Raw genomic sequence first — 24,272 nt, forward strand, 5'->3', positions numbered from 1 at the left:
TATTTTCAGGTACAGTACAGGTACCACAAACAGGGGGAGATTCAATTTGACGCAAAGTGTCTCTGAAACGTCTGCGGAGACACCTCACGCCGATGTTATGGCCGAAGTCTCCGCTCATTTTTCCTCGTACTGCATACAGATGCAAGGAAAAATGAGAGGAGATTCCTAATGTAATTGCCGGCAATGTGCGCAACCGGACATCGCAGTGATGTCCTCATACCACATGGACGTAAATTGAATCTCCCCCTTAGAATTTCTAAATTCTTTTCTTTTGTTTTTGAAACATGGGTTTTTTATTGGAAGAATTTTATACAACAACAAAAAACAAAAATAAACTGACATGTCATGCTAATATGCATTTGCTAATCTAATCAATGAAATGATATATTAGTTATCCAGGTTAAAAAAATAGTAACAAGTTAGGTACATGTTTAACTATAGGATATAAACAATTACTAGTGAAAGGGCTGATATAATAGCAATTGTTCCATATAGAGATTTGAAACATATTTAGCTGTGTCAGAGGATAAACTAACAAAGCATATAAAACAATTTCTGTACATTTAATAACATAGCTTAGGACAACACATAAACATGCTAGCAGGGAACCACATAGAGAAGCCTTTGGATATACTAGTCAGGAGGCAGACAAACGTCCTTGTTTCCAGAATGTATTCTATGCCTGGAATTGTACCAGTGAAACCATATCTGATTATACTTGTGACTGGCATCTCTAACATTGAACATGTAGCGTTCATGGCCCATAACATCATTTACAAGAGCTCGACATTTTTTGTAATCATCAGCAAGCCATGTATGGGCTACTATGACTTTTGCTAGTGTCAGGAGAATAAAGATATATTTGTAAATCACTTTTATTTGCTAAATTCAATTGTGTATACTGGTAACCTAGTCATGAAACGTATTAAATGTAATTGTTGTTGTCTGCTTGTTAGACTAGCAATTAGTTCATGGATAAATTGAGACACATATAAGAGGTAATTCACAAAGTGAAAAATGTCCACTGTGCAGTGTAAAACCGGATTTGGACCCCCCATGTGCTTTGATCTGTGTAAGCTAGATTTCCACCAAGGTGTGTGGGTTTGCCAATCGAATTGGCATCATCTGCGGATGAGCAGAAGGATCCATAGACTGAGGGGAGGACTTGAGCCGTGTGAGGGAGTTCCATGTAAAGTACAGGAAAGTCTAGTTTTGTTGAGCAATGTAGAATCTAGATTTCCTTTTGTGAAGTAAGATTATTGAAATAATATAAAAAGTTGAACAGGGCATATTTTTAGGGCAGTTTCTGGTTGGCATGGGGCACACATCCATTTCTATTCGACAAAGTGACTTGAATTTGGGGTATTGTCATATACTTTAAAATGGAAACCATTCTGTACTTTGGCAGACAAGCATTTCTAGGTGTACCACTGTAAAACCAAGGCATTTTGTGATGTGCACTTAAAAAATGGAACCAATAATGTTCTATTATATAAAGGAAAAAATTATTGATTACTTACAAAAGTTCATTAAAACTATTTACTTAATATTGGTTTGCCTCTATTTAGAGTTTGGACTCATTATTCAATAAAATAACTCAAAAAGAGAGAAACAACTTTCAATCTGAGCAAATACTGTCAAAAATGAGGACTGTATATTTGTCACATCAAGTACACAATGTAAAAAAAAAATCTATAATCATTCTTATTTAGTGCAGTAATCAGGTAATCAAAGGTTCATGTAACTAATCTTTGTTAAGATAAATTAATATAGTGACCTGTAAATTTCAAATAAACTATGCAGAATCTCTTTTACAAAATGTCCACTTTTATGTAAAAACAGTTTGCTAAGCTATATAGATATCTCAAAACAGTTTCTTTGCAGAACATTTCAGATATGGAAACCAATAAACAAAAGGTTTTTTTATCCCTTAAAGTGCCCATACGCACTGATTATTCCACTATGTTGGACCAAAAATGACTGTGGTCCCTTATAATGATCCTTTCAAAATCAAGAGGTCATTATCGGCATGGAGGAATATGGCCACCAGTAGCCCCTATCAGCCTGTATGTACATGCACTCCTCCGACCACACTAACGGATTGTAATGGAGCCAGAAGTGAATCAGACCTTTTTCAATTTGGCCATCGAAATTGTGTGTCCAAATTGAACCATAATCCTGTCACTTAACCTTCAGGCAGTATTGGCTCATGTGAAGTCTGTTCCAGCCTATTCTCCCTTACTTGCACCATTTGCATCACTGGGAGTAAATACAGGACCATAAAATGACAGCAAAAATACCAATTATACAGAGGTAAATAGTGAAATGTTTTGAACAGAATTACAAAGTTATAATGTCAGTTTCATGCAGTAGTATAATCATTTACTGCATAAAGGTAACCCTTGGAAATAATAGCTGCTGCACCAGCCAATATCTAAACTAAGAAATGACAAATGCCTCTAGTAAATGGTTTGGCCCTTTTTCTCTGTAGTCTAATGTTATCACATATCACACACAAAAGAAATGAGTGTAACCTCTGAGACACATATTACGAACAAGCACAAGCAAGCTCAGGACGACATTCCTTGGGAGCACTGAACATGAAGAATTATCACTGACAACCTTTGAAAATGGTAATAACAGTGAAGGAAAATAAAAGGAACAGTACTACAGCCATCCTGTATGTGACATCGGGGTGTATACATCACAGTGTCATATTTATTCTCTGTAAGAAATCACTTGTTGAATAGTGATGATCAAGTAGTGACGGCCTGATTGTATACTGATTAATCAGCCACACAGAACAACATAGCAGGAAGCGATGTTCTCTCTAGGCACATGTCAACATCCAATTAAAAATGCAATCACAAGAGAGATGTAGAAAGCAGAGAGCTTTATGTCCTGTCCCTGTGCTGTTATATGAAGCCTGTTGTCTCCGGAGAGGTGTTCATATACAAAAACTGCTCTATTCATTATCTGTAAGTACTGTACACTTACAGCAGCTCTGGGAAATAGATGAAAGAGTTACTGCATGAATTCCTGACGAAGATTCATTTCCACCCATTATCCCCTTTCTGACATAACTAAGTACAATAGAGACATTTATGAAAACAGTTCTACTGGTAGCTGTGTAGGAAATGTAGTGAGACCCACAGCAACCAATCAGTGGTATGGTACAGAGGTCACATACTGAAGTTAACAACTAAAGGGGAGAGTTATAAATGGTATCTGAGGAGGTATTGCAACAGAAAAATGGAATGGGATAGAAAGTGATATAATTACAGAGTTAAGTCAATGGGTTGGATACGGTATCCTGATGCTTGTGATACCGACACCCAATACTCCTACAAAAGAAACCCAAAGCCTTAAATCAACGACCTATTAAAATCTACACTTAACTTGTCACCGACCGAGGAAATGAGCGAAACAACGGGTATGTGACTGGTGCAAAATGCGAAGATGCTGGAGTCTGGTGCTTCATTGTGACGTCACTGATGTTTCACGCAGCCTACCCCTAACCCTAACCCCTAACCCTTAATATTAACATACCTGTTTAAATGTAGATGTAGCTGTCTTCAGTGATGTCACAATGAAGTGCCGGCAACCAGCATGTTCGGATTTTGTTTTGCAGCAGTCGTTGTTCGGGTTTGTTTTGTAGGTGTATTCGGTGTCTGTATCCCAAGCATCGGGATACTGATTACCACTGAAGTCAATAACGATTTTTTGTATATTAATTGAAAACCTGTAAATACTTAGAAAAATCAATGCACGCATAGTAAATGAATGGTGGCTCAGTGGTTAGCACTTCTACCTCACAGCGCTGGGGTCCCGAAAAGGGCCTTAACTGTGTGGAGTTTGTATGTTCTCCCCCTGTTTGCGTGGGTTGTCTCTGGGTGCTCCGGTTTCCTCCCACAATCCAAAAACATACTAGTAGGTTAATTGGCTGCTATCAAATTGACCCTAGTCCGTCTCTGTGTGTGTCTATGTTAGGGATTTTATACTGTAAGCTCCATTGGGGAAGGGACTGATGTGAGTGACAAATATTCTTTGTACAGAGCTGTGGAATTTGTGGTGCTATATAAATAAATGATGATCATGATGAAATATTGAGAGAGATTACTAGAGTTCCAATTCAATATATATAAATGTAACTATGGACATAGCTTTTCATAGACATACCATAATCACATAAACTTCTACTTTAGTTGCTAGAGTTACTTATGATGTAGAAGAATCTTATTGGTTGACTGATTTACGTAGTCACAGCTGTGGCTATTCTACTAATAACTCTATCCTCTAACAATCTCGATTTCCTTAGGACAGATCATATGTGTGGTGCCTAGAAGGGGCAAGTTTAGCGGATTGGAGACAGGGCCTCTTGAATTTGTGGTAGTGGCTGGACAAATTGGGGGTGTGGGTTGGGCAATGTGACAAAGTTTGAACTAGAGATGGGCGGGCTCGGTTCCCCGAGAACTGAACCCACCCGAACTTTGCCTATCTGAGTACCGAGCCGCAAGCCGAGCAGGCTCGGTACTCTCCCGCCTGCTCGGAATCCAAATCGAGGCCGAACGTCATCGTGACGTCGTCGGATCTCGGGGCTCGGTTCTCGCGATATTTCAAGATTATAAATACCTGCCTCCACAGCAATCCATCGCCATTTGACAGAGGGAGAGAGCAGGGTGTAGTCACAGGCTGATTATAGCAGGGACAGAGAATACAATATTCTGATTCCAATTGTGCTAACAAAAATAGCTAGAGAAGAGAGGAGGATAGAGGATTTTTTTTTGGGCTTTTTGGGTGTCCCCCATTATTTTGATGAAATATTTCTGGCTGTCAAAATTACTATCTGTCAGTAGTATCTACCAAATAATTTTTAGCACTCCCCGATGCTTTTGGGGTGTCCCCTATAATTGTGCATAAATATTTCTAGCTGTCAAAAGTCATATTTGTCAGTAGTATCAACCAAATATTTTTTAGCACTCCCCAGGGCTTTTGGGGTGTCCCCCATAATTGTGCATAAATATTTCTGGCTGTCAAAAGTCATATTTGTCAGCAGTATCTACCAAATAATTTTTAGCACGACAAGTGCTTTGGGCTCAGAATGAATTCAAAGCAGTCCACATATGAGCAGAATGAGCCAACCAGGTTCTGTCACCAGTCCTGATGTTAGTGTTCCCAGTACGTCATCTGGGCAAGGCAATGTCAAACTACACAGTGTTTCGAAATCAGTCCAAAAAACACACACCAAAAATTTTTTTACTGTGTTGAAGCGAAAAAGAAGTGTAACTGAGCAAAACTAAAGTGCCGATAAAATTTTTTTTGCCAACATGCCATTCTACACACGCAGTGGCAAAGAGAGAATGAGGCCTTCATCTTTCTATATTAGTGGCAGATCCCAAAAAGTTACCCAGCCTACAATTGGTGCACAACTACTGTTACGCATCAAAGCCGAGCTGCAAGATAACAGTAAGGCATTAGAGGATAATGTTTGCTCTGATTCACAAATGACACCAATCACTGTGGAGAGTCCATCCAACAGTGGGATGTCTAATCGTGAGCATTCTGCTGATGTGTACCTTAATAGCCCGAGTGTAGCCGGTGATACACAAATTGAGGATGCCACTTTGGAATTAGAAGAGGATGAGGGGGAGATTTGTGTAGGCGACGAGGGCGCTAATGAGGATGTTGATGAGGATGAGGTTGTTTGTGTAAGTCCTGCACCAGTGGCAGCAGTTCTGGCATGTGACAAGAAAAAGGCCATTGTCATGCCTGGGCATAAAACAAAAAAATCCACTTCTTATGTGTGGAATTATTTCTACCCAAATCCAGACAACAATTGTATAGCCATTTGTAGTGTATGTCAAGCCACAGTCAGTCGAGGGAGGGACCTTAACCATCTTGGAACCTCGTCTATGTTACGCCATTTAACGAGAGTTCATGGCAAAGTATTGGGAAAAGCTGAAAGTTCTTCCAAAAAAAATTACAAGCACTCCATCATCAACTAAGACCCTCCGGTCACTGACATCCCGATGGCTACAAAATACACCCACCACACCATCCTCATCAATATCCTCAGTAGCGCTCAGAGTTAGCCCGGCATCCCACTTATTAAGGCTGGATGACTCCTGCACTATTATTGATTCCTCTGAAGAAAGCGTTAGTCCCACTGCTGCTGTTGCTGCTGCTGGGGGTGAATCATCAGCCCAGAGGCAGGTCAAGAAAATGAGCAGTCCTTCATTTCAGCAATTTACTGTGACAGACAATCATTTGCTAGGGGAAGTAAATATGACAGCAGTCACCCAGTCGCCAAGCGAATCACAGACGCCATGGCTGCAATGTTAGTGTTAGATCTGCGTCCAATCTCCACAATAAACGCAGCTGGTTTTTCACAGTTAATTGAGGTTTTGTGTCCGCGTTACAGAATTCCATCGCAACACCATTTCTCCCGTAAAGCAATTCCACAACTATACCAAAAAGTGTGTAAAAATGTAGAGATTGCGCTGAAAAATGCCAAACTGCCCACTGTCCACTTAACCACAGATATGTGGACAAGAGGAAGTGGCCAAACCAATGACTATATGACTGTGACAGGCCACTGGGTTGGTCATTTACCTTCACCAGCAGGAACAGCAGCAGCATTTACACCACTACGTAACATTTGTCACAGGCAGGCCACTCTTTGTATCACCGGCTTCACTAACAGGCATACAGCTGACAATTTGTTACGCAAACTAAGAGATGTGATTGATACATGGCTTATACCACTTGGACTCTCCCCAGGATATGTCATTTCTGATAACGCCAACAATATAGTGCGAGCATTACAGCTTGGTGATTTCCAGCACATTCCCTGTTTTGCTCACACCATCAACTTGGTGGTGCAGAGCTTCCTACGAAATAACTGTGAGGTGCAGGAGATGCTTTCGGTGGCCCGTAAAATTTCAGGCCATTTCAGGCATTCAGCCACAGCATGTAGGAGATTGCAGCAGCTCCAAGAGCAGTTTAACTTGCCCTGCCACCAACTTAAGCAAGAGGTGGTAACTAGGTGGAATTCCACCCTGTACATGCTTTAGAGGATGGATGAACAGCGCAAAGCCATCCAAGAATATTGCACAAGCCATGACATTGGGAAAGGAGGGGGGATGTATTTCACTCTTGCACAGTGGGGAATCCTTTCAGTGCTGTGCAAGGTGCTGAAACCATTTGAAGTTGTGACGTGTGAGGTGAGTGCAGACTCTGCTAGTTTGAGCCAAGTCATTCCTTTAATTAGACTATTGGAAAAGCAGCTTGAGAAACTGAAGGAGGAGCTGAAAGCAAGCAATTCAGCAAAGTATGTTGGCCTTGTCGATCAAGTACTTAATTCGCTTCACAATGATCCTCGAGTTATTAAGATCTTGAACTCGGATCAGTACGTTTTGGCAACTGTGCTTGATCCAAGGTTTAAGACCTACATTGAGTTTTTACTTGTAAATGAGCGAGATGTGAACTTTTGCAAGGAGCTATTGCTCAGCAAGTTGGCCGTTGAACTGGGCCTCGGCTTGACGACGTGCCCTCCTTCACTTTTTCAAGCTGCTGCTGCTCGTAAAAAATTAAATTTCCCAAAAAGAAGCAGGGAAAACGCAGGGGGCAGACCAGAACAATTTAACATCTGGGCTGGTTTGAATGATTTTTCAAAAAAATGTGTCACCTTTCCCATAACTCCATCCAATACGAGTATAAACATGCAAAGGATGGTGGAGGATTATTTTCAAGAGGTAATTGATATGGAAATGTCAGACAGTCCATTTCCTTACTGGGAGGAAAAGCAGGCCACTTGGAAACCCATGTACAAACTTGCTTTGCAATACCTAAGCTGCCCACCCTCCAGTGTGTACTCTGAACGAGTATTCAGTACAGCCGGGAACTTGGTCAGTGATCGCCGTAGCAGGTTACTTCCAAAAAATGTGGAAAAAATTATGTTTATAAAAATGAACTACATCTTCCACGAGGGAGGACTTCACCATCAAAGACATCCAAGCACTGACTGTTCTCTAATGGCGGATTCAAACGGCGATGAATTGATAGTCTGTGATGATGACGTACACACTGATGAGGGTGAGGATGAAGCTCCAAATGATGACGATAACATCTTTTTAAAACTTTCTATGTAAGTGCAGGGTGCAATCCACCCCCAAAGAGGAAAGGGACCTGTGGCATTTCCATATCACGTACCGTCTTGAAAGGCTGCTGTTTGGGCAATTTCTCCTTAAGGGTAGGGTGTCGTAGACAGAGTGACCCCAAACTGGCTTTGTCCATTTCTCTTAATATTGTACAGTCTATAACGGCTGAATTTTTTTGCATTTTAAACAAGTGGAGGGGGGCCTATAGAGACAGAAACCAAACTGGCTTTGTCCATTTCAATTAATATTGTACAGTCTATAACGGCTGAATTTTTTTGTATTTTCGACAAGTGGAGGGGGCCTATAGAGACAGAAACCAAACTGGCTTTGTCCAGTTCAATTAATATTGTACAGTCTATAACGGCTGAATTTTTTTGTATTTTCAACAAGTGGAGGGGGGCCTATAGAGACAGAAACCAAACTGGCTTTGTCCATTTCAATTAATATTGTACAGTCTATAACGGCTGAAATTTTTTGTACTTTCGACAAGTGGAGGGGGGGGGGGGGGCTATAGAGACAGAAACCAAACTGGCTTTGTCCATTTCTTTACATATTTAACTATAAGTGTAGGGTGTAATATACATCCAAAGACGATGGCTGCATTGCCAATATGCATTAATGGAGAGGAAGACAATCTGTTTTGTGTGTAGAATTAATGAAGGCCTACCTACCAGGAATTAAACAGTTTTTTTGATAATTTATTAGCTTTACAATTAGATTACTTATCTATGAAACAGGTGGAGCACTAAATTTGGTTATTTTAGGCCCAAAAACATTGATTTTCCAACAAAACCAAAACACGCAATGGCGGTTTTGCAAAACCAAAACCAAAACACGACGGTAATCCAGATCCAAAACCGAATACAAAACCAAAACACGGGGGTCAGTGACCATCTCTAGTTTGAACCCACATTTTTGCCTCCTAATTGAGAGGTATGATTCTATTGCATAGTGACCTGGTTACCTTTTTATTACAGTACGTACCTTCTTACAGACTGCAGTTCTTAATTATTATACCAGTCCATCAAAGTGTAATTGCTACATACAGGCTACATATTAAGTGCTACCCTTTATTTAATTAAATGTTTACATATTTATTTATCGCTTTTCAATTATGCATCTAGGTTACTTACAATAGGAGTACCTTTATTTTACTGCCTCACTTTACGTAACAAAAGGATATACAATATGCATACAAAATAAAATTGATTATTATTATCATTATATGAATTGGTCGGCTACTTATTTGATATTTCTGAATCTTGAATATTTTCTGATTTGAATTCAAAGGAAATGGAACAAGACCATTATATTGTACAGTAAGTTTTATCAGATCAAAGTAATATTCAGACTAACAGTAACCCACTATTCCCTTAATTGTTTATTTTTCTATGCAGGAAAGATTAAACATAAAAAGTAATTTCCATGCACTTTCCCTACATTAGATAGGAATATTATGCAGGAAAAAAGGTCTCTCAGCATTTCTAAAGTCATTAGATTATCATCAGCCGATTCACATTTCTAAACCGTTCATTTTCTAAGCTCACTTGTTCAATGCCCCCATCAAACCTTGCAGATTTCACTGTGCCAGTGCTTGTGGCCTGATTAACTAGTTCAGTCAATTAGACTAATTCATTTGTACATTGCCAAGAATAGCATTAATACAAGACATATTGGGAAACATTTAAGAAGCGGCTAGAGAAACTCAGTTTTACTGTATGTAAGAGCATGAGTTCGTGAGCAGATGAAGAATGAGATGTGGACAGCACGGTGGCGAAGTGGTTAGCACTTCTGCCTCACAGCACTGGGGTCATTATCTGTGTGGAGTTTGTATGTTCTCCCTGTGTTTGCGTGGGTTTCCTCCGGGTGCTCCGGTTTCCTCCCACACGCCAAAAACATACTAGGTTAATTGGCTGCTATCAATATTGACCCTAGTGTGTCTCTCTCTCTCTGTGTGTGTGTGTTAGGGAATTTAGACTGTAAGCTCCAATGGGGCAGGGACTGATGTGAGTGAGTTCTCTGTACAGTGCTGCGGAATAGGTGGCGCTATATAAACAAATGGTGATGATGATGACATTGGATTGTACCTGTTGTGAACCAGCTGAACTAGCTTTCCTACAATATTAGATTTGACGCTATACTGACCATGAGGCATACCCAATTTTGAAGAGGCATTGTATAGAGCTTCATATGAAGTGCACTGCCATCGCTCACACTTATTCTCTGCTGATGCTAAGTCACAACCAGACTCTACATGGAAATGTTATTTGCATTCATGGGCTTTTGATATGGAGCATACTCAAGTAAGTGTGTGTGTTTATGTATTTACTTGTATCCAAATGTCTGAGTCAAAAAGTGTGATTAGACAATTTATGTCAGATGACACCAGGGGCTGACTGGAAAGGTTTAACCCGGGGGGCGAGACTTGGCCCACCAGCCTATTGTGCACATTTTAAAGAAAAAAAAATGTGGTTAGCCCATTGACCCAGCCCAAGGTAGCCCACTATTAGACCGACCTCGGAGGCCCAGCTAGTCCCTGGTTCACACACATGATTTCTCCAGAGTAGCTCAAAAATAATTCAATTACCTACAGACATTAACCGCTGGACCAGGTTTAATTAATCAAACAAACAAAAAATGTCACCAGGGAGCAGAAAAAAAAATGCTCTGTGAAGATTTGGTTCCAGAGATGGGTCCAACTCTGTCGCTGAACATCCCTATAATCTGTGGTAAAGATGCAGATATAAACATCATTGATCACATTTTAGAAACTGTACAGGGCCCATTGTACAGTATGTGCCTTCTCCATAATATACCTTTCACCCTAAGTTGTTGCTCCCCGAACAGATCTCCTCTAGAAGGACTATATCTGTTTCGCTGAAAGGCTCAAATATTTTCACAGCTGTCACCATTCACAAGATGCCTTCTGGTGATTTCAGTCCACTGATAACTTTCAGGTGAGAAGGCTGTGATTACTGGCCATTCATTTGTAGATAAAAAAAAACGTAGAAATCATTTAATCTTTTGGGCAAATTGACACATCCTGTGTTCTGTACATAAGGGATCAGTATGTTTAACTAAAGACGGAATGTTCTTGTACATAAAATAACACTTAAAAACTCAAGGAAGTTGCTGAGAATGGACAAAGCTGGTCACTCACGTTATAAACTGACCATTCAATTTGATCATTTTTCATTGACTTGCTATAGAATTGACACAGTCAATTAATACATTGAAGATTGGTCAGATTGTATTAGGTGAAAAATTGTCCCAACCATTCAAAAACAGTTTGGTGACAAACAATGCCTTTTCCAGCATGATGGAGCACCTTGTCATAAGGCAAAACTGATAACTAAGTGGCTTGGGGATTAAAACTTCAAAAATTTGGCTCAGGAAACTCCCCAGACCTTAATCCCATTGAGATCTTGTGTTCAATACTCAAGAGGCAGGTGGACAAACAAAAAACCACAAATTCTGAAAAAAAATCCAAGCATTAATTATGCAAGAATGGGTGGCCATCAGTCAGTATGTGGCCCAGAAGTTGATTGACAGCATGCCAGGTCTTCAAAAAGAAGTGTCAACACTGCAAATATTGACCCTTTGCATAAACTTAAAGTAATTGTCAATAAAAGCCTTTGACACTTATGAAATGCTTGTAATCTTACTTCAATATACCATAGCAACATCTAACAAAAAGGTCTAAAAACACTGAAGTAGCAAACTTTGTGAATACCAATATTTGTGTCATTCTCAAAACGTTTGGCCATGACTGTAAATAGTAAACATATACAAATATGGAATATTAAACCAATGGTTAAAAAAATAAAAAATAAATGTATGACAGACTCAGTTGATGCTTGATAAAGTTAGGTACTTTTTTAAAAATAGAGGTGGAATTCAATTCATTATCGAGTACTACAGTACCTCAACATCATGGATTGTCCTGTGAGGAAAAAAAATCACGACTGTTCCACGACATATCATGGAGAATTAAATATCTGTGTCACACAAATAATGTACAAAGTGACAGAAATAGAACAGACGATGTTAGAGAGAACAACATCCCAGCATTCCTTGGTGTTACCATTGCAAAAGAGTTTGTATTAATACAGTGCCCCATCTACTGCCATGTAAGTGAGGTAAATTGGGCTTATAGGTATATTTAAATCTTTTAATACAGTGAAAGTGTGAAAATGTCATTGTGAACACCGGTATATATTTGTTAGTTACAGCTGATTTCCCTTTTACTTGAGGTAAAGTTTATTGTGGACCACTATAATAGTAAAACAGTGTATAGTTCTTTATGTATTGGATGTGCCCCAACAGCCTTACCTGTGAGAAGTTCAGCCCATTAAGTGGGTGGCATTGCTCTTCTACTTTCTCAACTGCCCCAGTTCTCTTTTTAAGACGCTCTGCTTCCTGGGCGAGATATAAATCCAGTACGGGAACTCCCCTAGACTTGATATCAACCTCAGTCAGGGAATTCACCATCAACATCACCCAAACAGGTCTCTTTCTTTCCCAATTTCCAGCAATTGCATTGAACAAGTAGTCTGCATAAAGGCCTTTCCCTCTTTGATCTGGAGTCATCCATGAGGGCATCATGAGTTTAACATATTCCAAATGGCGCTTAAGTCTTCGATAAATATCCCTAGGAAGAACACTTTGTAGATTCTCACCCTGAGGCAGCATCTGGCAACTAGTTAGAGCAGAGATTGTGTAGGGGTCTGTCAAATCCAACTCAAAGTACACAATATTGCTCTGCTGGAAAGCTTTCTTAGAGTTTTCAGGGATAAAATCCCACACCCTTGTGTATGGGACATGAATGGTGCCAAAGAAGTATGAAGGAGGATCTCGTTTGATGGTCCAGAGAAAGGAGTTCAAATGGCTTTGCTGAAAAAAACAAAACAAAAAAACACAGATTATACAACATAAAAAAAATCATATTCATTTTTTTCTTTTTCACATCATCATAATCACAGAAAAAGGCAGCCATTTTTTTGTAGTCATGTCATCACATTCAAAATCACGCATCCCATCACAATGCTAAATTAACTTAAGGGAATGACTCAAAGAGCAATATGATTACTACGCTGATTATAAATGTAATAAAAAAATTGTTTCCATGATGAACATGTTCGAAATTTAAGAGAATGCCAAATCCCTGATTATACGACTGTGTCTGACATGTTCTACCTTTTAAAGTCTTAGAACCCTACTTCAATCTAATTTAATCCAGAAAACAAATGTGACCACTCACAAAGCAGTGGTAGGGGTCAGTTGAAAGTTCAGCTTTCAAAGAAGGCACAAGCAGCTTAATGGATAAAATTTAAATATGCATTTAAATGTATATATAATGGAGACAAGTACATACTGTTTTATCCAAGATATAGAAGTATTTATTATAGTCTTTGTTGTGTTATTATGTTTATGCTAAACATCGATTTAAGGAAGGAAAAGTCATGTATTTTCTAAAGAACGAATATTGCACGCTTTACATTTTTATTGTTTGAACACATACATTCATGCACTTTCTTCTATGCCGAGAGATATAGAAATGATTGGATTAAAAAGTGAGTATTTTTTATATGTTAAAAAAAAGGAAGGCGGCCTGAGTATGGCATTTTACTGATATTAGAAAGTTTCACACATCGGAAAAATAGTTTTTGGGAAGTTTACAATTGCGAACCCCATACTTTTAATCCCTGACACCTTGCATGCAAGTGTATTATTTTATTGTTAATTTACAAAGCATTAATCATATTACTCAAAGTGGTACAGAAAATATACAATCATTCACATCAGTCCTTGCCCCTTAGTAGCATACAATCTAAGCCCCTTACCATACACAAACTAGGGTCCATTTTGTCAGAAGCCAATTAAATTACCACTATGTTTTTGGATTGTGGGAGGAAAATGTAGCACATACATGTCAACTCTCCCGGAATGTCCGGGAGACTCCCGCATCTTGGGAGAGTCTCCCGGACTCCCGGGAGAGTATGGCAATCTCCCGACTTCCTAGTGAAGTGGGCAGAATTTGGTCCAAAATGCCGCGATTCTCAGTAAATCGCAGCATTTGACGCGATTTTTGGCGCCCCTCACGCCCACCTCCCCCGGCAGGCTCCCAGGAGACAGCTCCAACAAGTTGGTAAGTATGATGTAGCACCAGGAAGAAACCCACACAAATACAGGGGGAACATACAAACTCCACAGAGATAGGACCATGGTTGCAATCAAACACAAGACATCAGTGCTGTCAGGCAGCAATGTTAACCATTGTGCCACTGTGCTGCCCATACTAACATTTTCACTATAAATCCATCTTGGTATTAGACAGCATTGTGTCAGTAACAGGCAAAATTAAAAAAAAAATAGCAAGCTGTCTGCACATTTGCATAAAAAGGTGAGTAAAAACATTCATTGGGGCTCCTAAACTTCTATCATGTTACGCCCAATCAGATTTGATCAGTTTCATTTTCTTCCAGTGCTAAAACAACAATAAAGTGCTACAACTGTGAGATGACTAATGCTTGGCGGCAAGTAACCATAAAAAAATGGAACACAAATATTGCACCGTTGCAGCCCCCTAAACATTGATGCTATAGGCCTGTGCCTCCATGAGCTCAGGTAAATACAGCCTGAGCAATGCAGCAGTTCACAGCTGTAATTCATACTTGCCAACTCTCCCGGAATGTCCGGGAGACTCCCGCATTTTGTGAGAGTCTCCCGGACTCCCGGGCGAGTGTGGCAATCTCCCGAATTCTGCCCACTTCACTAGGAAGTGCCCCACTTCCTAGTGAAGTGGGCAGAATTAGATCCCAAACGCCGCGATTCCCGGTGAATCGCGGCGTTTGGCCCCGCCCCCGCTGTCAAATGACGCAATTTGCGTCATGACGTCACAGGGGGCGGGGCCGAAATGACGCGATTTCGGCCACCCCGCCCCTTCACGCCCCCCTCCACTGGCTGGCTCCCGGAAGGGAGCTGAAGAAAGTAGGTAAGTATGCTGTAATTGTGTTATGTTCCATAGGATACATGCACTGTACTAGAAACCACTAAGAGATGCAGACTGGGCAAAGGTTAAAGTTCAAACAGAATATTGAGCATAAACACTTTTCAAAGCTAAAGCTGAAAGTAATTTTATGAAAATATTTAATCTCCCCAATGATGGCTTCAGGGATTAGTTGCAAGCACTCACGGGTAATTAGATCCAAATGTCATAACCTAGCAAATGTTGATATACATGTACAGGTAATTCAGGTAGCCAAACAATGATATGGATTTAACAGTTTTAACAAAACTGACATGTGGAATCAAGATGCCTTTGGCATGAATACATCACTATAGATACAGACCAACAAATACATAGCCTTTTATTATTATATTATAAAACATAAAGCCAAGTAAACAAGCATTCATAGTTGTATAGTTATAGTAGCAACATTTAGTCAGTTAACGGAATGATAAAATAATTAGAACTGGAACAGGAAACAATTTTCAATTAAATATTTCATGAGAAAACATAGAGATACTTCCCCTAACTCTTCACCCCTATACTGTTGTTTCCCTAACTTCCACTGGTCTCCAAACGACATGGACAATCCTCTTCAGCCCCTTGGCACCCCACTGGAACAGTACTTGCATAGGTTATGAATATCACCATCACTGCTAATGCCAAGTACTTATTTTAACAACTTCTCCCATATCTGTCTACTAGTCTTAACACTATTGCCCAAACTTGCACAAAATAAGGAGAAATGAGGTCATGCCTCATATCTACCCAAAGCCACGCATCGATCCACACATACAATACTCACTTTTAGTGAGGCCCTTTACTGAAAGGTCCCTTTAAAAGCCAGAATTAGGATTGGCATTTGACAATGAGTACTCTTGCCAGACATAAATGCCCTATTACAAACTCTTCACTTGTAGCCCTCTATAATATAGCCCTCAACTGGTTTTCATGCTATATTTCCAATGTCATTCAGAACCACTTATTCCTCCCCAGGTCTGTTATAGGTTACAGCATCTCCAGTATGCAAATAATAACTAGTTCTACCATTCCTCATCTCAACTAAACCCCTCTATTTTGTTTAAAAGTCTACACTGTAGTCTCCTCTAGGATGACTGAAGGATGTATGATTCTCTGTAAGACAGAGCTTGCACTCTTTTCTCCAACATTTCCCTGACTTTAACCAATGAGAAAATGCCAGCAACCTCCTAATCCTACCTCCTTGGAGTCATCTATGACTATGTTTATCCTTCACCTCCCATCTGTGCAATATTGCCAGAAAATGTCCTTTCCATACACAGGATTCCTCCAATCCACTTTCCTCAATACTCCTGCCTTAGTGATACTAGCCTGGAGCGGAAGGTGTTAAATGACCACTTCGCCTGGCCAGTCCCATAGGATATGCGCATATGTGACTCATGCAGCTGGTTCAAGCATGTGCAGTGGACCTGAAAGCCCAAACTTGGGCTATATTTTTTTTAAAAGCATTATACATGTTTAACAAACATGTAAAGAAAATATTATTATATATTATACAGTTTTAACTATATTGCTGTTCATCTCATTTTTTTCCCAGGTGACAGAGAAATTCAATTGTGCGTGATGTTCCGCAAAGTACCTCCGGAACAGTCCTCGAAGACACTCTCCTTTGATGTCTGGACTTAAATACTGGCTTATTTTTGAGGTGCGAGCAAAAATAAGTGAAGATTTCAGTATCGTATTAAGCAGCAGTGCGTGTAGCCATACATTAAGTTGATGTCCAGCGGCACATCGCCGATAATTGATTCTCTCCCCTATATCATAATAAATCTCCCCCCCCCCCTGTCCCCCACTGCAATGCAGCATGTTTTAACAAAGTACACTAAAACTAACACAAGGTCCCGAAATAATAATTTATTTTCATTTAATCTGAAATGCATTAAATGCATATTTGACTTCTTATAATGTAAACATGTTACAAACAAACTTTAGTGATACCGGATAAATTATCTCACTTTCCTAAGCAGTGTCTGTAACATGCAAGCAGACCAATTTAAGTACAAACTGGAACAAGCCAGGACTTCCTTAACACACCTTACAAAGCCATGTATAAATACAGTACACTTGTGTCTTCTGTGCCTAATCTCATTCATATCAAAAGGCAGCTAAGGATTTACTGTATAAGGGATTATTCCATTCAATGACTTCTCATTGTCTTATATACCATAACCAGGTTACTATACTGCTGCCAGGTATATATCAAGCTAAGTCAGTGGTTCCCAAACTTTTTCAGTTTGCGGCACCCTTAGAGTCTCTATAATTTTTTCAAGGCACCCCTCCAAAATAATTACCAAGCAGTCCAGTTTTATAAGTAGTTGGGTCAAAAAAACATGATAAGTATTTAGGTCAGGACAGAAATACTTATTTAGTTGTATGCAAAAATAATACACATAAATCCAAGGAAAAAAAATATTTTTATATTTTGTTTTCAATTATATTTTTGTCAAAGAATAATTTACAGCTAACTCACACTGTGCCCCCTTCATCCACACACTCTGTGCCCCCTGCATGCACACACTCTGTGCCCCCTGCATCCACACACACTGTGCCCCCTTCATCCACACACTGTGCCCCCTTCATCCACACATCGTGCCCCCTTCATCCACACACTGTGCCCCCTTCATCCACACAACGTGCCCCCTTCATCCACACACTGTGCCCCCTTCATCTCCACATACTCTGTGCCCCTGCATCCACACACTCTGTGCCCCTGCATCCACACACTCTGCCCCTGCATCCACTCACTCTGTGCCCATGCATCCACTCACTCTGCCCCCACTGCATTCACTGACTCTGCCCCCTCTGCATCAACTCACTCTACACCCTCTGCATCCTCACTCTACCCCCTCTGCATCCTCTCACTCTGCGCCCACTGCATCATCCTCTCACTCTGCCCCCTCTGCATCATCCTCTCACTCTGCCCCCTCTGCATCATCCACTCACTCTGCCCCATTTGCATCCTCCTCTCACGCTGCCCCCTCTGCATCATCCACTCACGCTGCCCCCTTTGCATCCTCCTCTCACTCTGCCCCCTCTGCATCCTCACTCTGCCCCTTCTGCCAGGTAGAGAAAAAAAACAAAAAAAAACCAACTTACCAATCCGGCGGTGCCCGGGACCCAGCATCCTCCTCTCTCCTGCCGCTTGTCACTGAATGTCGGGCATCAGCACGCCCGACATTCAGTGAGAAGCGGCAGGAGAGAGGAGGATGCTGGGTCCCAAGCGCTGCCGGATTGATATATTTTGTCTTGTTTTATATTTCTCTACTTGGTTGCGGCACCCCTATGACAGCGCTGTGGCACCCCTGGGAGCCGCAGTGCACACTTTGGGAACCGCTGAGCTAAGTCATATCTCTTCGCAATAAGCCATATATATGAACAGTGGCAATGAAATATTGTTGTCCTTTATATAAATATAAAACAGAAGGGTGAGATTATCAGGAGTGCTGGGAGGGGGGTGGATACAAAGGGCTATTAAGGGCCTCATCTAAGTGGGGTGGAACCTGGGAACACGGGTGGTTGAAGGAGGGGCCCATGGTCGCTCTCGGTAGCCCTGCCTGAATTCCCCCCTCTAGACCATTACAAAAGCAGTTATAGCTGTAAAGTAATACATTGTAAGCATTAGTTATTGATTCTATTACCTTAGATGTGTATTGTTTTGTTATGATACTTATCTTCAGTTTTACATTGTTTTTCAGTGAGCTTTTAGTTATATGCAAAAAAAATTATCGTCACAGTGTCATCTGCATTGTTTAAGATGTTACAGCCCACTGTACTAGAAGAGGAGTAGCATCATAACATAACAATAAATGTAATCAAAATCACCATCATCATCATTTATTTATATAGCGCCAACATATTCCGTAGAGCTTTACAATTGGGGACAAACATAGTAAACTAATAAACAAACTGGGTAAAACAGACAAAGAGGTGAGAAGGCCCTGCTCGCAAGCTTACAATCTATTGGATGATTTATTTTCACAATTAAAGTAGACTGGAAAGCTAAATAAAATTATTAATCATTTTACAAAACACACTAAAGCCTATATGTTGAGAATTCTTGTGGCCGATTTTGCACTACCTCTTATTCCTTCACTGGAACTCCCAATTGTTACCTGATTATTACCACCAGACTGTGCTGTTTCCCTGGTGTACATAAAGGATTTAGCGATGGCGTACCACTCAATCACCGGGCCCCACAGCAAAATTTACAGAAGATCTCTGTTCTATTGTTTTGGAACTAAAACGGGGTCTCACTGTGTATACACTGACCCTGAGCATGCTGAGGAGAGCAGAGTGGGAGCCTCTGAAGCAGATGGCCCCCTCACTAAAGTTCTGCCCCTGACTAGAGGTATACATAGTCAGTGAAAGCATAACATGACTCTTTCAGCCATCTGTCCAGTCAGGTGTTACAATCACTTCCACAGTCTTTAGAACTTTTGAATTGTCCAGCCCACCCAGTTCTCCAGCTGTGGAAACTCAGTTTATCAGACCTGCAAAAGGAATGAACAAGCAGTGACTGTGAAGTAATATCTTGGGTTTCATCATCATCATCATCATTTATTTATATAGCGCCACTGATTCCGCAGCGCTGTACAGAGAATGCACTCACATCAGTCCCTGCCCCATTGGGGCTTACACTCTAATTTCCCTAACACACATACACATAGACAGACATAGAGAGACATGGGAGCCCTCAAAGGACGTAGGGCATTTACCAAAGGAAGGTGTGCCAATGTGATTCTGTCTTTTACAAGACAAATATCAACATTACCCTTTTGTTATTTTATAAACCGTACATATTTTTCATTTAGTATTTAACATCAATTGATACAGTAAGTTATTATCAAACTTTATATACAGTGCGCACATATTACGCAGTGCTTTACAAAGACTTTTTTTTTGTTAGTCACTCACATCAGTGCCGCAGAGGAGTATTGCTTCAATAAGCAGCAATAGAAATCTTCAATTTCATTCAATATTGATAAATAGGGCAGTGGCGGAACTAGCATTGGTGCGACAGGTGCCATGCACCAGGGCCCATGGAAATAATGGGGGCCGCAGCATGGCAGATGCAGAGGGTTGGGGGCCCCTGTTCCCTCCTCCCCACCTCCCTGCACTGGGACCCACAGTTTGCTAGTTGCACCTATGAAAGGGGGACTAATTATCTACCACACAAACAAACACAGTAGACTAATTTCATTCCAAGACAATTAAGCTAACTGTATAATTTTTGGACAAACAGAGGAAAACTGCGTCAACATGGTAAAAACATAAAACTCCATATAGAGAATGCCCTGTTTGGAATTGAACAAAAGCACTGTGGGTAAATATTAGAAGACAATACAACATTAGCAATATCTTAGTTTAATTACACTATAAATACACATTCTCAAACCCTATTCATGTTCCATATTATGGACTAATCAGCATTTACATGTGGTCCCAATCTACACAGACTGTTTGCTCACACACCAGGTGTAACTAATATGTGACTGGTATGAGCAGAAAACCTCATGGGTTTGGTTAAACGTTTCTGAGGTCAAACTAAATTATTCTAAAATGTCTACATGAACTCATTTCAGTCTCTTTGTTTTAACCAACTGTTGGCAATAATATTTTTGTTTTAATCTGGATGGTCTTTAAACAAAGAATATTTTATTAGTTGTTATATATTACTAGATTTATCACAGTAGAGACATTTTAGAACACATGTTCTCTTTATTAATTCATTCATTCATTGAGAAATGCTTTTGACTGTGTTTTATATTTTTAAGCTTATTTCTTATTAAGTATAACAAGTAGACCATGGGTTCCTCTTCGGGAATCTATCCATTCCCATAATAGTAACCCTAGTGCTGGAATGTTTTTGTTCAATTGTATACATTTCACCCCAAAGGCTCAGCCTTGTTCACTTTGAACATTTTCCAGGCTCTGGTGTATGGTGAATACAATGAGCGGAGAACATCTTTGAGTAAGAAGTCAGCTGAACATCACCTTGCACAGAAATATTAGATAGTTTCTTTATAAAATGAGAATTGTACAGTATTTATTTTACTATTTCTATGACACACAAGGCTGCACACACTGGGGGCCTAAGCTCCTCCCATCATGGTTCTGTGCTGTAATCACCACATGGTGAAAGCAACTTGAGCTAATAGAAATACAGGGATCACAGATCAACAATCCTTCATCATCATCATCATCATTTATTTATATAGCGCCACTAATTCCGCAGCGCTGTACAGAGAACTCATTCACATCAGTCCCTGCCGCATTGGAGCTTACAGTCTTAATTCCCTAATTAAAACACTCACACAGACATACAGAGAGGGAGAGACTAGGGTTATTTTTGATAGCAGCTAATTAACCTACCAGTATGTTTTTGGAGTGTGGGAGAAAACTGGAGCACCCAGAGGAAACCCACGCAAACACAGGGAGAACATACAAACTCCACACAGATAAGGCCATGGTCAGGAATCAAACTCATGACCCCAGTGCTGTGAGGCAGAAGTGCTAACCACTAGGCCACTGTGACATTATATAGCAGATAATGGACAGAACATCACTTGTTCTATTTTAATTTGTTATCCATTTGACAGTGAGTATTGCCTATGCTTTAATAAATCATCCCTATTTTTACATCAGTGCTTGCTGCACTCGCCATATTTATTATAAGCAGTGGCGGATCCAGAGAGAGGGGGGAAGGGGAGTGATCGGGGCAATTGCTCCCCCTAGCAGTGGCTTGCTGCCAGCGGCTGCACACTATGTGCAGGTCCGTTCGGCAGAAACAGGCAGGGAGAGTGTGCTGTCCGGCTGCTCTGATTGCATTTTAAAAACAATCCGAGCGGTAGGGCAGCACACTCTCCCTGCCTGTCTCTGCCGAACGGATCTGCGCATAGCTTTAGCTGTCAAAAAGGGGGGCAGGGACTAAATCGCCCCCAGTAAAATTATTTTCTAGATCCACCCCTGATTATAAGTAGTATTTATTTGTAAAGTGCTACTGTGATACACAGTGCTGCACAGTGGGGGAACCATGTACATAAGAAACAGCGACATGCAAAGTAGCAATGAGGTAAAAGGGGTTGTGAAATAAGGGTGGAGAGGCCATGACTCTGAGAACTTACAGTCTATTGGAGATGGGGTACAACTAAGAACCATGAGCAACTGAGTTTGAAGGCTGCGACAGCAAGGTATCTATGTTTGGAGGGAGAGTTGTTGAGTAGACTTCAGAGAATAGGTACATTTTTAAAGGTCATTGGAGGCTGGGAGAAAGTCTAAAGAAATGTTATAGTGAATTGTATTTGTAGGTAGTGGCACAGGATAAATATTATAGGGGGGAGTTAGAGGTGATTATAAGTGAGAGGTGGAGAGGTTAAAGTCAGAGGCAGAATGGAGAGGATGAACTAGAACAGGGGTCAGGGAACTTTTTTAGCTTTACCCCCCAATATATTTAGATACGCCGACGTTACCGCCTTGATTTGAAAGGAAGGAAATCATATATTATTAATTATTGGAATTCAAAATTTAATTTAATTTATTCAAAATTTCTTTGAAAGCTTCATCTTCAAAACTTCAGGTTTTGGAGAAATGATGTTGCTTCATTTTTGATACGAGAGTATCAATATTGGGGCATTTTGATGTCAGAGCCATTTGGAAACAGTCTTCAGTGTCCAATTGATTTCTCTGCTTTGTTTTTATGTTCGTTAGAGTGGAAAATCCTTGTTCGCAAAGGTAGGTTGTTGCAAAAGGCAGCAACTTTTTGACTGCCACCTCATGTGCTATTTTGATGCCTTTGCAGCTGTTGACATCCACAAATATGACAGGTCTGTTTTGTTTTCAAATGCAATACGTGCTTCATTATTGCATCGAAGCTCAAGAAGTGCCTCTGCCAACCCTTGAGGCTCTTCTGGTACAACAGCAATTTCACATTTAAAGGGGTCTACAATCCAACTGACAGCATGTGAATCGGCAGCATTACCCCCAGGAATTTCATTTTTACCCCATTTGGGCTAATTTACCCCTGTTCCCTGACCACTGAACTAGAAGATATGTGGGTTGAGATGTAGAAAGAAGTGGTGTTGTTAAAGACTTCTTAAGTGAGGGTGGTATTTTTTTAATTGATTCTGGAGGGTATGGAGAGCCAGTGTAGATGTTTACAAAGTGGTGCAGCAGTGACAGAGAAATATCAGTCTTACAGCAGTATTTAGGATGGATAGAATTGGGGACAGATGGGTGAGGAAAATGCCAAGCAGCAGAATGTTGCAAAAGTCGTGGTGGGAAATGGTGAGGGCGAGGATTAGAGTTTTAGTTGCGTCTTGAGGAAGAAAGGAACATATTCTGGAGATGGTTCATAGGTGAAGACTACAGGATTTTAAGAGACACTGGATGGGAGGAGTAAAGGAGAGAGCAGAGTTATGCACGACATCTAGATGGTGGGGCTTGGTAGACTACAGAAACTGTGATCTTATTATCAGTGGGGGAGAAGAGGAGGGCAATTGGTCATATGAGTTAGGAAAGAAGGATTAGAGGAGGAAATAAATATTTGGATATTGTCTGTTAAGAGATGATACAGGGGGCCAAATGAGTGGATTAATGTCATGGTTAATAATACCGTAGGAGCCACCGGGTGGTATTTTACGCAACTAAACAGGGAGGGGGCGGAGTCTAACGCACCCCCGGTCTTCACCAGGGACTCCACAAGACAGTATGGACTATGGGTGCACTGATCGTGGTTCTCCAAGTTATTCACCAGCGCAGTGGGGAGTAGGACAGGAATGGTCGAACGATCTGGGTCAAAGCCAACCAGTAGCACAGTACACAGGGATAATCAGAAGAGCCATCTTGAACAAGCAGAAAGTCAATACCAAACGGGCTGTGCAGAACCAAATCAGAATCCAGGAGAATGAGCCAAGGAACAAGCCAGAAGTCAGGAGGCAGGAGTAAACAGGAAGTGCTGGAGCTGGTGTGAACCAATAATCTGACACCCTAATGGTGCCAGAATGTTCCTTATAAAGGGAGGAGAGGAATCTGATTTGGCGGTCAGAACACAGCTGACCACCGTCAGT

General features: G+C 40.6%; 1 protein-coding gene across 1 annotated transcript in view; it reads right to left on the reverse strand.

Annotated features, from left to right (window-relative positions):
• The window catches only part of LOC142134220 (metalloprotease TIKI1-like), a 78,896-nt gene that overhangs the window by 48,902 nt on the left and 5,722 nt on the right, over positions 1 to 24,272 (reverse strand). Inside the window, exon 2 of the mRNA XM_075194543.1 lies at positions 12,492 to 13,052. Coding sequence (XP_075050644.1) covers positions 12,492 to 13,052 — 561 coding nt within the window. The remainder of the gene's footprint in view (positions 1 to 12,491; positions 13,053 to 24,272) is intronic.

This window comes from Mixophyes fleayi, unplaced genomic scaffold (genome assembly GCF_038048845.1).
Source record: "Mixophyes fleayi isolate aMixFle1 unplaced genomic scaffold, aMixFle1.hap1 Scaffold_46, whole genome shotgun sequence".
Classification (NCBI taxonomy): Eukaryota; Metazoa; Chordata; class Amphibia; order Anura; family Limnodynastidae; genus Mixophyes; species Mixophyes fleayi.